Source organism: Sus scrofa, chromosome 11 (genome assembly GCF_000003025.6).
Source record: "Sus scrofa isolate TJ Tabasco breed Duroc chromosome 11, Sscrofa11.1, whole genome shotgun sequence".
NCBI lineage: Eukaryota > Metazoa > Chordata > Mammalia > Artiodactyla > Suidae > Sus > Sus scrofa.
The window spans coordinates 71,168,814-71,183,635 of NC_010453.5; the positions used below are offsets into that span (position 1 = coordinate 71,168,814).

General features: G+C 41.5%; 1 protein-coding gene across 3 annotated transcripts in view; it reads left to right on the forward strand.

Annotated features, from left to right (window-relative positions):
- The window catches only part of LOC102165734, a 28,479-nt gene continuing 18,599 nt past the window's right edge, over positions 4,943-14,822 (forward strand). Inside the window, exons 1-2 of one of the 3 annotated variants that reach the window (XM_021065901.1) lie at positions 4,943-5,703; positions 6,671-6,724. In XM_021065901.1, coding sequence (XP_020921560.1) covers positions 6,673-6,724 — 52 coding nt within the window. In that variant the 5' untranslated portion in view covers positions 4,943-5,703; positions 6,671-6,672. Of the gene's footprint in view, positions 5,704-5,887; positions 6,247-6,670; positions 6,725-14,822 lie in introns of those variants that run through there. The other 2 variants (XM_021065902.1, XM_021065900.1) reach the window with 2 other exon arrangements.

Here is a 14,822-nt window from a genome sequence, read left to right on the forward strand (position 1 = left end):
TTGGATGTTAAATTTGACAGTTGTTTTTTAATCCGTTACCTTTTTCTAGTGTTTTCCACTTCATTGACTCTTTCCTTGTCACAGGTTTTGTCTGTTCATGTTTCTGTTACTGTACGATGTCTGATGCTTTCTGACAGCACCGATAAAAGGAAAAAGGATTTCTTTTGATGGGTACTCTCTCTCAATGTGCGTTCCCCTTGACTTCCCAACCTAGACGGGAAGAAAGACATCTTTATTTCTCTTTCCTATGTTGGCAGCTCCCCTCCCCCAACTAGGTGCAGACCTGACTCCCTCTCCCCTTCCCACCCTTCCTCGGTGTCCGCTTCGAAGGCTGCACGCCCAAGAAGAGCGTGTGTGCAGTGGTTACAGCACACCAGGAAACCTGCCTGGGGGCAGGATCCCACCTGCGAGCATGCAGGCTGTGTCCCACCACGTTTGGCCTTTAAGGTGCTCTGTGGTCGCCAGCTGACTTGTGAGTCAGTGGCTGTGGGGGCTCCGGGCTGCAATGGCACCAGGGCGGGTGGGTCCACGCCAGGACTGGCTTCTGGTGAACAGGGGCCCAGCCAAGCTTCCTTGATCATTGGCCCTGCTGAGACCTCTCACAGTAGCAGCCCCAAAGGCCGAGGTGTTTAGTGGGAAGAACAGTCTGAGGATGGTTTTAACAGTTCCTTTGAGCTGGGGCTCCGGGGCCTGGGAGATCTCTCCCCCAACCTGTGTCTTTTCTGGCAGCTTTGGTATTTCCAGCTTTACTGATTTCCTTCCCTCAGCCTTCAAAATAGTTGAAAATCTTCACCACGGAAATAAATACCTTTCCACAATTGGGTAGTGACTCCTGGATGCTGTTTTCAAGGATCTCATTTATATTTACGTTCCAGACAACGTCTCAAATACTTGGACTACAGCTGCTTCTTTTCTTTGCTTGTTATTTATTCCTTCCTAATTTGAAATCTGTCTTCTGCTTTAGTCTTCTTGAGTAGGTTTCTTCTGAAGTCAACACTGACTTCCACATAAATAAACTTGAATCTTTTTTTTAAATGCTTTTTTTTTTTTTTCTGGTGGTATTTAAAGCAGAATACTTCTCATGGGGGATTAAGGAGAGAGACATTCACTTTCACATGTTATTCTCATTTCTCAAAGCTGCATTGTTGGGAGTTTTCTGCATATGTGTTTGTAGGTAGAATAACAGTAGTTTTGCTAACATTTAATTTTGTTGCCTTTAACAGATAATTTATATTTATTCTGTGCTACAGTAGCTGGGCTGAAAGGCTAGGTTGCTATAGCAAAGAGATGCTTATATGCATTCTCCTATATAAGCTGAAAGATTATTTTTAGTCAACAGTCTGGCCCAGCTGAGCTGGTGAGGCAGTTGTGCACCTTGAAATCATTCAGGGTCCCAGCTTCAGCCATCTCCTAGGCTACTGTCTTGTTTGGACAGGTCTATACTGGGCCACTGCTACATCTAACTGCATTTCAACCTGCTGGAAGAGGAAAGAACCAAAGTGCTGGCAAGCAGCATGTCTTAGGTTAAAGGTGACTAGAAGACTCACTTCTGCCCACATCCTGTTGAACTGCATTGAGCATATTCTTCAGAGTACACAGGAAATACTCTTTCTGTATCTGTAATCCCTACCTGGGCTATGGACCCAGAAAGAGAGGAAAAATGGATATTCAAAACCATTAGCAGCTCACGCCCTAAGTACCGTATTTACCGAACAGTTGGATGTTATAACCCTTTCCCCTCCTAGCCCTGCACCCGAGGAGTACCCTCCAAGGGAAGAAATACGGTTTGAGATGTTAACTGACGACCAGATTCACCCCTTTAGTAGGAAAACATTGTGACCTGAACCCAGATCTTCTAATTCAAAATTTAGGGTGATATTTTACCTATAAAATAGGTTGCACGTTTAAGACCAAACAAATTTATCATTATTCAAAGCAAGTCGAGATACCTCTGACCGACTTAGGATGGCAATCATCAGATCCTTTTTCTATAGAATTATTTTTCAGCCTATTAATCTTTTACTCAGCTGTCTCCCCATTTGCTGTCAATCCCATCTGTTGAACTCTTTGTTTCATGTGTCGTATCTTCAGTTCTATTTGACTCATTTTTATAGATTCCAGTTCTCTGGTGTAATCCTGGTCATCTATTTTTTTTATAATATCTTAATTACAGCTGCTTTAAAGTCTGTCAAACAACTCTAATATCCAGGTTACCTGTGGATTTGTTTCTGTTGTCTGTTTCTTGGTATGACTAGTAAACTTTGAGTGAGTGCTGGACATTGGGTATAAAAAGGCGTAGGTGTTGGGGCATCTTCCGCTGGAGAGGATTTCAGAAGGCTTTCTGGCAGGCGGCTTAGGTGGGGGTCACCTGACTCTATCAGCACCAAGTGGATTCAAAGCTGGTTTGCAGTTTTTTTCTTTTTTCTTTTCATGGCCGCACTTGTGGCATATGGAAGTTCCCAGGTTAGGGATTGAATCTGAGCCACAGCTGTGGCAAGGCTGGATCCTTTAACCCATACAGTGGGCTGAGGATCAAACCCACACCCCTGCAGCAACCCGAGTGACTGCAGTCGGATTCTTAACCCACTGTGTCAGGATAGGAACGTCTCATTTGCAGTTTTGGTCAAACTCCTCTTAATTTTTCTCCATTCGTAAAGGAGATTTCCAAGGGTACCAACTGACTGCTGGGGTGTTTCTTCTTTTGAACTTTGCCATGTTTTTAGCCAGTTATGGCTTGGAAAATTAGCATCTTGCCCTAAACATCTTACTGAGCAAAATACCTTGAGTGAAAAGTTAGTGTTTGCTTCTCTGTCCCTTCTTTCTGGGATTTTGGGCTCCCAATTCCTAGCTGCCTTGCCAGCTACAAACACTATTCTGTTGGCTCCCTAGTTCTATGAGATTGCCTAAAGCTCTGCTGGCCTATTTCCTAGTGTCTTTGGCTTCTCAGCCTCTTTACTCCAATAATCAGCAAAGCACGGTATTCTTGGCTGCCTGGCAGCTGCCTGATGTGTTCTAACAGGTGTGTGTGTGTGTTTAAAATCTGCTTTTCTAGTTCTCGGAAGCAGAGGTCTGCTATAAGCTACTTGTGCAAGTTTCTATGTAATTTTAAAAAACAGTTTGATATAACTGAAATAATCATTGTCATTGTGGCAGTTTAAATGATTGATTTAGGGATTCTGCCTCTTAAGAAATCCAGCACTGAGGTTTCTTGATCTTTTAAATAACTCATGGAAAAAGACAAGTGATTTTTATTCACCAAATAATTCTTTATTCTTGTCTTTAAAAGACTCACAAAAGAGAGAGTGTCCTTTGCCCAGAATTAATGGCCTATGAATAGTTGTTTTCATTGTTGAGGGCTTTGCAGTTTCCAGAACGTTTTTACCTACCATATTCATTTCATAAATATATATTGTGTGCTTTTTATATTTCTGTTTTATGGATGAGGCCAAGAAACACACTAGGCAAATGCCTACAATCACAGGCTAATTATTGCAGGATTGACTAAAATTAGGCACCCAGACTGCCAGTCCTGTCCAATATATATATCTATATAATTTGGGGGAGGCACTCACCCCACAGCATGCAGAAATTCCAGGGCCAGGGATTGAATCTGAGTCACAGCAGTGACAATGCTAGGTCCTTAACCCCTGAACCACCAGGGAACTCCCTTTTTTTTCTCTCTTGAACAATGTATTAAAGTGACCTCATAGAACTAGAAGAGAACATAGGCAAAACAGTCTCTGGCATCAACCTTACAAATGTTTTCTCAGGTCAGTCTCCCAAAGCAACAGAAATAAAAGCAAACAAAACAAAACCAGTGGGACCTAATCAAACTGACAAGCTTTTGCACAGCAAAGGAAACCAAAAAGAAAACAGACAACTTACAGAATGGGAGAAAATAGTGTCAAATGCTGCAACTGACAAGGGCTTAATCTCTAAAATATACAAACAACTTATACAACTCAACAGTAAAAAAACCAACAACCCAATAGAGAAATGGGCAAAAGATCTGAATGGACATTTCTCCAAGGAAGATAAACAGATGGCCAACAAGCTCATGAAAAAATGCTCAACATCCCTGATTATTAGAGAAATGCAAATCGAAACTACTGTGAGGTACTGCTTCACACCATTCAGAATGGCCATCATTAATAAGTCCACAAATGACAAATCCTGGAGACAGTGTGGAGAAAAGGGAACCTTCCTGCACTGTTGGTGGGATGTAAAGTATGAAAAACAGTAGGGAGGTATCTTAGAAAACTAAATATAGAACTACCATATGACCCAGCAATCCCACTCTTGGGCATATATCCAGACAAAACTTTCCTTGAAAAAGAAACATGCACCCGTATGTTCACTGTAGCACTATTCACAGTAGCCAAGACAAGGAAACAACCTAAATGTCCATCAACAGATGAATGGATTAAGAAGATGTGGTATATATACACAATGGAATACTCCTCAGCCATAAAAATGACAAAATAATGCCATTTGCAGCAGCATGGATGGGAGCAGAGACTCTCATACTAAATGAAGTAAGTCAAAAAGAGAAAGACAAATACCATATAATATCACATATCTGGAATCTAATTTACGGCACAAATGAACCTGTCTACAGAAAAGAGACTCATGGACTTGGAGAACAGACTTGTGGTTGCCAAGGGCGGGGAGGAGAGAGCAGGATGGACTGGGAGTCTGGGGTTAATGGTTGCAAACTATTGCATTTGGAGTGGATAAGCGATGAGATCCTGCTGTGTAGCACTGGGAGCTATATCTAGTCACTTGTGATGGAGCATGATGGAGGGTAATGTGAGAAGAAGAATGAGTATATATATATACATATATATATATATATATATGTATGTGTGACTGGGTCATTTGCTGTACAGTAGAAAATTGACAGAACACGGTAAACCCTATTATGGAAAAATAAAAATCATTAAATAAAAAAAATAAAGTCATCTTTCATCATGCGATGTTATGTATCCATGGTGGTATATATATCATGGTATGTGAAGTATTTCTTAGAAGCTGTATCCACACTCCTAAGTTTATTGCACTTTACAGTATTGTTTAATTTCTTCACCTATGGAAACTTCTCATTCAGGCTATTTTCAGTGATCAGGGACATGTATATGTACACTGAGATGCAGCCCTAAATGCACACAAGCAGGTGCACAGGCGACACACCTTCTTAGCGTTCCTATTCTGTCTGAGTAGGAAGGAATCGGGTAATTTAATTCTTGCACCCAGAGCATGCACAGCTGCACACGCATTCTTAAACATGCTGGTATGGTTGTCGGATTCTAAAAACACAGTTCACACCCAGACAGGTGATGTGAAAAGTACGTTGTCTCCATTTCACAGGACGTCATAGCTGTGACCTCTTAAATGACCCTTGGCATTGAAGTTAAAACATGGACCTGTTGGCTCTCCCTGTGTTCACGAGACACTCATGTGCCATTTCCTTCAGCCCCCTTATTTATGGGCGTTCCAGCCTCACTGCTGTATAACCCGAGGCTGTGAAGCCTCAGCTGTCAGGATCCTAATACCTCTGTGAGGACTGTCTGCCAGTGTGTACAGTAGTAAGCTGTGTGCTTTGGTGCTCGCCTTTTAGGCACCATCAGAGGTCTCATCAGCAAAGCAAAAGTTGCGGATGATACTTTTTAACCTTCTAGAAGCTCAGCTAACTCGTATATATAGGTATGTCCAGACTTACAATTTAACAAACGACCGTCAGGCAGACACGTGTCGTGAAGATTGCTTTCTTTAATGGAAGAGAAACTAAATTGGGAACAAGATGGGTGATTACTCTTGCTCCAGTTTAGCCATGTGACCTCAGGAATGCAACTTAACCTGTGATTTTCCTCGTTCGTAAACTGTAGGGAAAAATAATTTGTCTTCTGATTTACTGAGGCATATTGTAAAGAAAAAAGTGGGGGCTGTGAAATGTGTTTGGGGTGCCCTGGAAGAAAGGAATGCTGTATAAAATCGTGGTAGTACAGTGATTATTAAATAACTCAAAACATGGAGTTGTCATTTTCCCAAGTTGGAATTACAGCTCGTTTAAGCTTATTCTCTGGTTATGCTCTGTTTGGGAGGCATAAAATACTGGAATTTCTTCCATTTTAAATGTTTGCTGAGATTGTGTGGATCTTCTTCTAAAGCGGAAGCTGCACGAAAAAGCCATTTGGTGGTTGAGCTATTTGATCTTGGGGATGTGCTGATGACCATGGATGAGAACAGGTGAACTTGGCATCTTGCTGTGTAGGAAGCTTTGTTGTAGGTTGGGACTGTGGTTTTCACTACACTGAATGAAACCCATTCTCTCCTAATGTTTTAGTCACCTCTCAAGTTTTAGGATTGCCACCTGACTAGTCAGTGTAAAGATGATGCCTTTCTTTCTGATACCGAGTTAGTCTCTGGTAAAGAAGGTGTTTTCTTTCTCTAGGAGCTTCTAAAATTTCTGACTTAGAATTTGGGTTTGTACTTGATAATGCTTCAATGGTCTTTTTAAAAGCATGACTTATTAGTAAGATATTTTAATGTGATTTTCTCTGCTATATTTGACATTAATCTTGATTAGGTAAATACAAGAGCACTTAACAGATAATAATTTTTGAATTGTTACCATTTGGTGTTTTAATGTATTATTTGCCTAATTTTCCAGAAATGATCAAGAAAAGATCAATGTATAGCTTAATGGATCCAGAAGCTCAAAAAGGTAAATTATGTTATGTTTCTTCTTGTAATTTCAGCAATTCTGAGAAGATAAAATAACTAATAAATATAAATGGTTACCTTTTCAGTGTTCACTAATGTCTTAAAGACAGCTAGGACCTTTACCACCTGTGTATCATCGTTTGTCTTGTGTTTGCTAATCTGTAAATACCTCTAATAATCTTTTTTTTTCTTGCCGTCCCTTAAGCCATTTATTTTTATTTTTACTTCTTGAATTTTATTACATTTGTAGGTGTACAACAATCATCACAACCAAATTTTATAGCATTTCCATCCCAAACCCTCAGTGCATCTCCCCACCCCCCCCATCTAATAATCTTTATTACCTCCTGCTATATCTGTGGGCCTGATTGTATGTTAGAGATGGTTTTGACATATAATAAATCAAATATATAGACTTGCTAGGTATTTAGAGGTTTTTTTAAAATCTGCAAAAATGGAATAGTTTTTCCCCAAGTGCTGTATACTAAATACATGGCTGTGATTTCTTATTCCTATTCCGATAGGAAGATTGCAAGAGTGATGCAGAGAGTTTTGTGTCAAACTGTAAGTTTTTACCGATGCTTCCATGAAAGATGATTTTAGACTATAAAAAAAATTCTAGCTTTGTGTATGGTCCCTCTGGTGTATTAATTAGGGGCAAATACATAATGTAATTTCTCTCTTGTGGTAAGGAGGATTTAAGGTTGGATTCCACTACCAATGGAGTTATTTGGACTTGACCCACTGGTTTTACATCATCCTAAACATCTGGCTTTGCCTAGATTACATATAAGACGATCCCCATTGCCTTGAGCTAAAAAGTGCAGACATATGTTCTTGACATAGAGAGGAGAATTATTACCATGATTTGGTAGAACAGTTGTAGTACACATGTAATTCTCTTGGCTTCATTCTCTCTCTCCTTTACATACTGTAGATGTTTTCTAAGGCCTAGAGTCCTGGGTTTTTTTTCTCTCCTTTTTAAGGCATACCAGGTGGCCTCTACACAGGTGAGCATACCTCAGGCCAAGAGAGCTGGGTGTGTGCCCAGTGTTGGCAGCCTACTGCGCTTAAACGCGAACAGTTTTCCTGCAGCGAATTTTGCAAATCTAAACATTTAAAGTCATCATCAGTTAGAGACTCTAGCCGTTTAGATGATTTGAGTGAAGATGCAATTTCTGTGTGGTTTATGAACAAAATAGCATTATTATCATTGCCGTTAGTAACAATGCTTGGTTTCAACTGTGCATACGTTAAGTTGGCAGATGACGAAGCATATGGAAGAAGATCAAGGTAAGATGGAGACAGAAGTAGTATGGAAATATTTTACAACACGAACAAACAAGGCTTCTAATCATCTGTATGGTCAGGTGAAACTTCAAAAACACATTCACAGGGAGTCCCCGTTGCGGAACAGTGGAAATGAATCCAACTAGTATCCAGGAGGATGTGGGTTCGATCCCTGGCCTCGATCAGTGGGTTAAGGATCCAGCATTGCTGTGGGCTGTGGTATAGGTTGCAGACGGGGCTAGGATCCCGTGTTGCCAGCTGTCAGCTGCAGCTCTGATTCGGACCCTAGCCTGGGAACTTCCATATGCTGCAGGTGCAGCCCTAAAAAGCAAAAACACAAACAAAAACAAAAACAAAAAAAACAAAACCACATTCACAGCCACAGTGCTAAGGGGTTAAGTGTGTGCCCCTGGGACAGAGTCAGATGGCATTTTGCTGGAAAGGCTTCCACTAACCAGAACACTCAGTTCTCAAGCGCGGAAGGGTATTGACTTTTCCTGTCTTAACTCTTTTATACATAGTGTCTCATGCTTGGAAAGGATGAAGCAAACCCACAGCCCAGTTCTTCTAGTTCCACACTGGCCTGAAGACCCCATCATTATCGGATGTCACTTATTAATACACAGTTTAAGTTAGGACTGTGGTGGATGCTAAACATTCCTCTCTCAGTGGTTGCTAAGGCTGCATTAGAATCTAAACCGCCTAAACCTCAGCCTCGTTAACTATTCCAAATATCTTTGTTGCTTGCTCTTGCCAACAGCTGCTCTGCAGCTGTTAGGCCTGGTAGCAATGCGTCATAAAATACAGGGGGCCCCTCAGGGTCTGCAGCCTTGAGCAGGCTCTTCCTGGCGGAGGCTCAGTGACTCCCAAATCTGTCCCCCCAGCTACTGACTTGATGTCTTCCATGCTGCCTTGTGTTAGTTTGGTTTCTTCAAGAAGCCGATGCCAGGGAGTTCCCACTGTGGCTCAGCAGGTTACAAACCTGACTTGTATCCATGAGGATGTGGCTGTGATCCCTGGCCTCTCTTAGTGGGTTAAAGGATCTGGTGTTGCTGCAAGCTGCTGCGTAGGTCACAGATGTGGCTCGGATCTGGTGTGGCTGTGGCTGTGTAGTAGGCTTGCAGCTGCAGCTCTGAATCGACCCCTGGCCTGGGAACCTCCATGTGCATAAGTTCCCAAGCTAGAGGTCGAATTGGAGGTGCAACCCAAAAAAGAAAAAAAAAGGTGAACATCATTTGCTGCCCTTGAGGGGAGGTCTGCCAACCACTGACACTTGGCTCCCAGACCCAGGGCGCTCCCTCGCTTCAGCCTCCTGCGTCTTTGTCTAGATGATTGTAAGTCGTTTAGTTAGTTTCTAATGTGGCCTCAGCTGCTGCTGCCAGAAGTGAAATCTCAGATACCACCTTTGACTGTGTCTGCTCCTGTCCTTATGATTTTTTTCATTGGCTCTTGCTCACCCTGTGGAACCAAGGTCAACGTTGCCTGCAGCAGGTCTGACCGCAGCCTGCTTCTTCAGGCTTATTTTCTACAGCGGCTTGTTCACCAGTTCCACGGTCCTCCTGAGTCTGCCTACACACCCTGGGGGGTGTTGCATCTCCTAGGGCCTGGCCTCCTCCCTTCTCTGCTTGGAAGCCTCCCTCTTCCCTCCAGCTCAGCTCCGATGTCTCCTCCTTGAGGATACTTCTCCTGATTCTTTTTCTTTTTCTTTTTGGCTGCACCTATGGCCTATAGAAATTACCAGGTGGGATTGAGTCTGAGCTGCAGCTGTGACCTACGGCAACACTGGATCCTTCAACCTGCAGTGACAGGCCAGGAATTGAACCCGTGCCTCTGCAGCGACCCAAGCCACTGGGGTCATTCTTTTTTTTTTTTTTTCTTTGCTTTTTTAGGGCCACACTCATGGCATATGTAAGTTTCTGGGCTAGAGGTCGAATCGGAGCTACAGCTGCTGGCCTACGTCACAGCCACAGCACAGAGGGTCCCAGCCACGTCTATGACCCATGCCATAGCTCACGGCAAGGCCAGATCCTTAACCACTGAGTGAGGCCAGGGATCAAACCCGAATCCTCATGGATACTAGTCATATTCCTTTCCGCTGTGCCACAACGGGAACTCCCTGCAATCAGATTCTTAACCCACTGCACCACAACAGGAACTCCAGGAATATTTCTTTTATTGCATTTATCACACTTCATTGGCATTTGTTGTGGTCTTTTCCTGCTAAGATCCCAGAAGCAAACTTTGAGTCCAACTAAATTTGGTTCTTTTTTTTCCCATTTGCATCCTGAGCAGTCTCAGTAAAAAATGAATTTTCTTTCTGTGGTAAATGTAGTTATCATTTGAGCCACTTGATTAAACTTGTGGCCTCTGTATATTCTTGATGCTAAGCAGACATCCAGACAAAAAGCCATTTGTGAAAACTTCTCAGGAATTAGTTTCCACAGGAGAGCCTGAGACCTTGTCTTTGCTGACGCATTCAGAACTGTGGCTTTCAGGTTCGCATGTGACCATTCACTAATCTGAAAATATCTTTAACATCTTTTCAAAAAATTCTCTAGGTATTTCTCAGAAGCATATGACACTCATCTTTGAATAGAAGTTTCAGTTGAGTGACAGTCTCTTTCATTTAGTTGAGGGTTTTTTTACTCTAAATTTCACTGACAGGTTTTCATGACAGCCTTCAAATGGAAGCTTAAATTCACTTGTCATAGCTATTAAAGAATTTTTTTTTCTTTTCCTGTATTTCTGTGATCTGACCCTTCCTTTTATTATTGCTGTTATTGACCTTAAAAGTATAGAACAGAAGAATACAGACAGAGCCTCTATTTTTGAAAGCTTGCTGCAATCCAGCCTTGGAAGTCAGTTCACTGTCAAATCTTCCTCTTAAGAAAATCATCATTGTAATATCGCAGGATCTTGCTAATTTTTTCTTCATAATTGAAACCCTTTTAATTCTCTGGAGAACAAGAGCACCTGCTAGTTGTTTTTTTTTTTTTTTTTTCCGCTATCAGCAAAGTTTAGTAGCAGGAAAATGGTGTTAAGAAGTTTTTTTTTAATAGCAAAAAGCATTACAATAGATAAGCCTAAGATGTCAACATAATTGTAATTCTTTCTTAATGATGTTTTATTAACAATCTGTTTTAATATTTATGTTTCAATATTAAGTTCATTTATAAAATAATACTCTAAGATTATAGTAGATAGCTTTTATCTCAAGGTATAGATACCAGAAGTTTTCTGCTTTTCATGTAGGGAAGCCAAGATTCCATACCTTGTGTAATAGTTCCTGGTTTTAGTTATTTGTCCTGGGGCCTAAGTGCTAGATGACAAAGACAGAATGTGTGTGGAAAAATTATTCATCAGAAATGTAAATTAAATCCCACTGTATGATAATGCTGTTAATTTTCAGAGAAAATTACTCCTCAAATCTTACCCCCAAATCAAAGAATATTTGCTCATTCACCAACTTCTCAAGAGTCAATCCCATAACTGACAAATCACTAAGCATACCCTTGGAGAGGTCTGCTCTTTGCATGTTATGTCGGAACATAGGTTGCCCGCTTTTATTACAACAAGGCACCTTTGGGGACACCTCATAATAGTGCAGCTCCTTCCATTAGATTCCTGGTCAGCTCTTATCCTTGACTTTGCAATGGTGATATTGCTAAAACACGAAACCCGTCTTTTGATTTAAACAATTACTGTTAAAATTGTCTCCCCAGAATCTTTAAGCAGAAGTTAGTGCTGAAAAAGAGCCAAGTGTTAAGATGGACATAATTGTTTATGTGTGCATATTTGCTTTTAAAACCCCACGTATTAGAGTTTGACACATTATTTCAAGTGGCTGAGTTCAGTATATTTTGATTCCTGACTATAAATTATGCAATTATTTATGAGGGTCACTTCTTACCGAATGGTTGGTATTCATATGGTCTTTAAATGCTAAAGAGAATATGCTAATTTAAAGCATGGTCAGTTGTATTTTCTTCAGCTTGATAATGTTTTCTATAGGCTAGGTGGTCATCCAAGGTAAAGAACTAATTTCAAGTGACCACGTATGATGGATAGTGTTATTTTCGTGTTCATTTAGAGTATATATCCAATTTACAGTGGTTATTGTTTCACAAAATCTCTTTGAAGGTTATTTGGGGGGGTGTAAATCATTGTGATTACATAATATATTCATATATTGCTCTTAAGGGCTGCACCTGTGGCAAATGGACGTTCCCAGGCTAGGGGTTGAATCAGAGCTACAGCTGCTGGCCTGCGCCACAGCCACAGCAATGCCAGATCCATAACCCACTGAGCAAGGCTAAGGATTGAACCCACATCCTCATGGATCCTAGTTGGGATCATTAACTGCTGAGCCACAAAGGGAACGCCGCACATATATATCTTTAATCTCATTTCCTTAGAGAAGTGAAGATGTCATTCTTTTAAAAAAACCAAAAAACTAAAAACCGGAAATGACTAGCTCTATTTATCTGGAAAGACAGCAAAAAAACCCCCAAAAAACAAAAAAACAAACAAACCGCAAATAAACCCAGAAGTCATTTGTTATTATACCGTAGTTGTTAGGACAGTGCTGCTAATTTGGTCAACTAACCTCTAAAGGAAAGTGCAAAGTCACAGATGTGTTTGGTAGCAGTAAATATTCACTGGCAAAGTTTTTATATCAAAGATTGGAACTTTAGGCGATGCTCCTGGGATTCCGTGTACTCTAACATCTATTAATCCCTGATACCTTAGGTGACTTGTCAAAGAAGTGCTGCATTTACAAGGAGTTTGCAAGGAGGCCCAAGAGGGCATATTCAGTTAAAGGTCAAGGAAGCAATTAATGTTCTCTGCTTTTCCCTAAAGAACTTCCACCGCAAAAGCAGCCCCTGCACCCCCCATCCTAGCAAGGCAAGTGAATATAGTGAGATGAAAGTTAAAGTTCAAATACAACATATTACCAATATTATTTGGGCCTGAGAGCTCTGCCTGAATATGAATGCGTGCCGTTGTTTAAGGAGAAATAGAGTGAAATATATTAGAAGAGGTGGCTCTTGCCAAAGACTATCGGTTTTTCATCTGTTTGTTTTCTCTGCATCTCTGCCAAAGGTCAGTGTTGTTGGTGGTGAGAGGGTGGGTGGGAGAGGGGGCCTATCTGTAGGGTGCAGTGAGATTAGAGGTTTTTGGAGAATTGCTTGTTCCCTCTGGATAAAGGCTCAGATAAGGGACCAGAGAATGTAGGACAGGAAATCATCTTCGCTGAAAGTCCCAGCAGGGGCAGTTCCTGTTGTGGCTCAGCGCTAACAAACCCGACGAGTATCATGAGGACGAGGGTTCGATTCCCGGCCCCACTCAGTGGGTCAAGCATCGGGCATTGCCATGAGCTGTGGTGTAGGGTGTGGGTGGAAGATGAGGCCCGGATCTGGCATTGCTGTGGCTGCGGTGTAGGCTGGCAGCTGCAGCTCTGATTCAACCCTTAGCCCGGGAAATTTCACATGCCGCAGGTATGGCCGTAAAAAGAAAAAAAAAAAACAACAACAACAACAAAAACCACCTTTTATTTGTTGTTTATTTACTTCCTATTTTTGGATCTCAGGACTGAGGTGTGAGTTAATCATACCCGTCAGGTCCTGGTTCATGCTCCTCACGTTGGCAAAGCCGCACTGTTGTATTTTGTCTCATTCATTTTTTCATTCATTCCTTCCTCTTTCACCCATTTCCTACTCCCGTTTCCTTTTCTAGCGTCCTCTTGGCACCCACCCTAGTGTGTTTGATATGGATTTTTGATAAGTATTTTCACACATATCCATGTAAAGACTTATATAAAAATTTGGGAAGGGGGCAGGATGGCTGGGTTATAGGATCTTTGTATATTTAATTTAACAAAGTGCCATAAGATTGCTCTCCAGAGTTACTGGAACATTCTATACTCACTAGTGGTATCTGAGGTTCTGTCATACCCACAAGCCCACCATCACTCATCACTGATTTTTGTCAGTTTAATGAGTATAAGGGATACCTTGTTTTAATTTGCATGTATTTGAGTTTGAACATTTCCATGTTGCTTTGTGGATTTTTTAGTTTCTTCTTTTGTAGTCTGCCAGTTTATATCCTTTGCTTCTTTTTTAAATTAAAAAATTATTTTATGAGTTCCCGTCATGGCGTAGTGGTTAACAAATCCGACTAGGAACCTTGAGGTTGCGGGTTCGGTCCCTGCCCTTGCTCAGTGGGTTAACGATCCGGCGTTGCCGTGAGCTGTGGTGTAGGTTGCAGACGCGGCTTGGATCCTGCGTTGCTGTGGCTCTGGCGTGGGCCAGCGGCTACAGCTCCGATTCAACCCCTAGCCTGGGAACCTCCATATGCCGCGGGAGCGGCCCAAGAAATAGCAAAAAAAAAAAAAAAAGACAAAAAAAAATTTTATTTCATTTTATTTATTTTTTCTTTTTTGGCCACCCCATAGCCTATGGAGTTCCTGGGCCAGAGACCAGATCTGAGCTGCAGTTGTGACCTACACTGTAGCTGTAGCAACGCCAGATCCTCTAACCCCCTGTGCCAGCCTGGGGATCAAACCTGCATCCTGATGCTACAGAGATACCCTCCGTCCTGCTACGCCACAGCGGGAACTCCTCTGCTTATTTTTGATGTAGTTGCTGTCTTTTTCCTTGTTAATTTGGAGATTATACAGATTTCCTATATATTCTAGATATTAGTCCCTTTTCAGTCTTAGACATTGTAGGATATCTTCTCTCACTGATCATCTTCGAATCTCATCCATGACGTTTTTTTCCCTAAATAGAAATCTTTTTTTTGTTTTT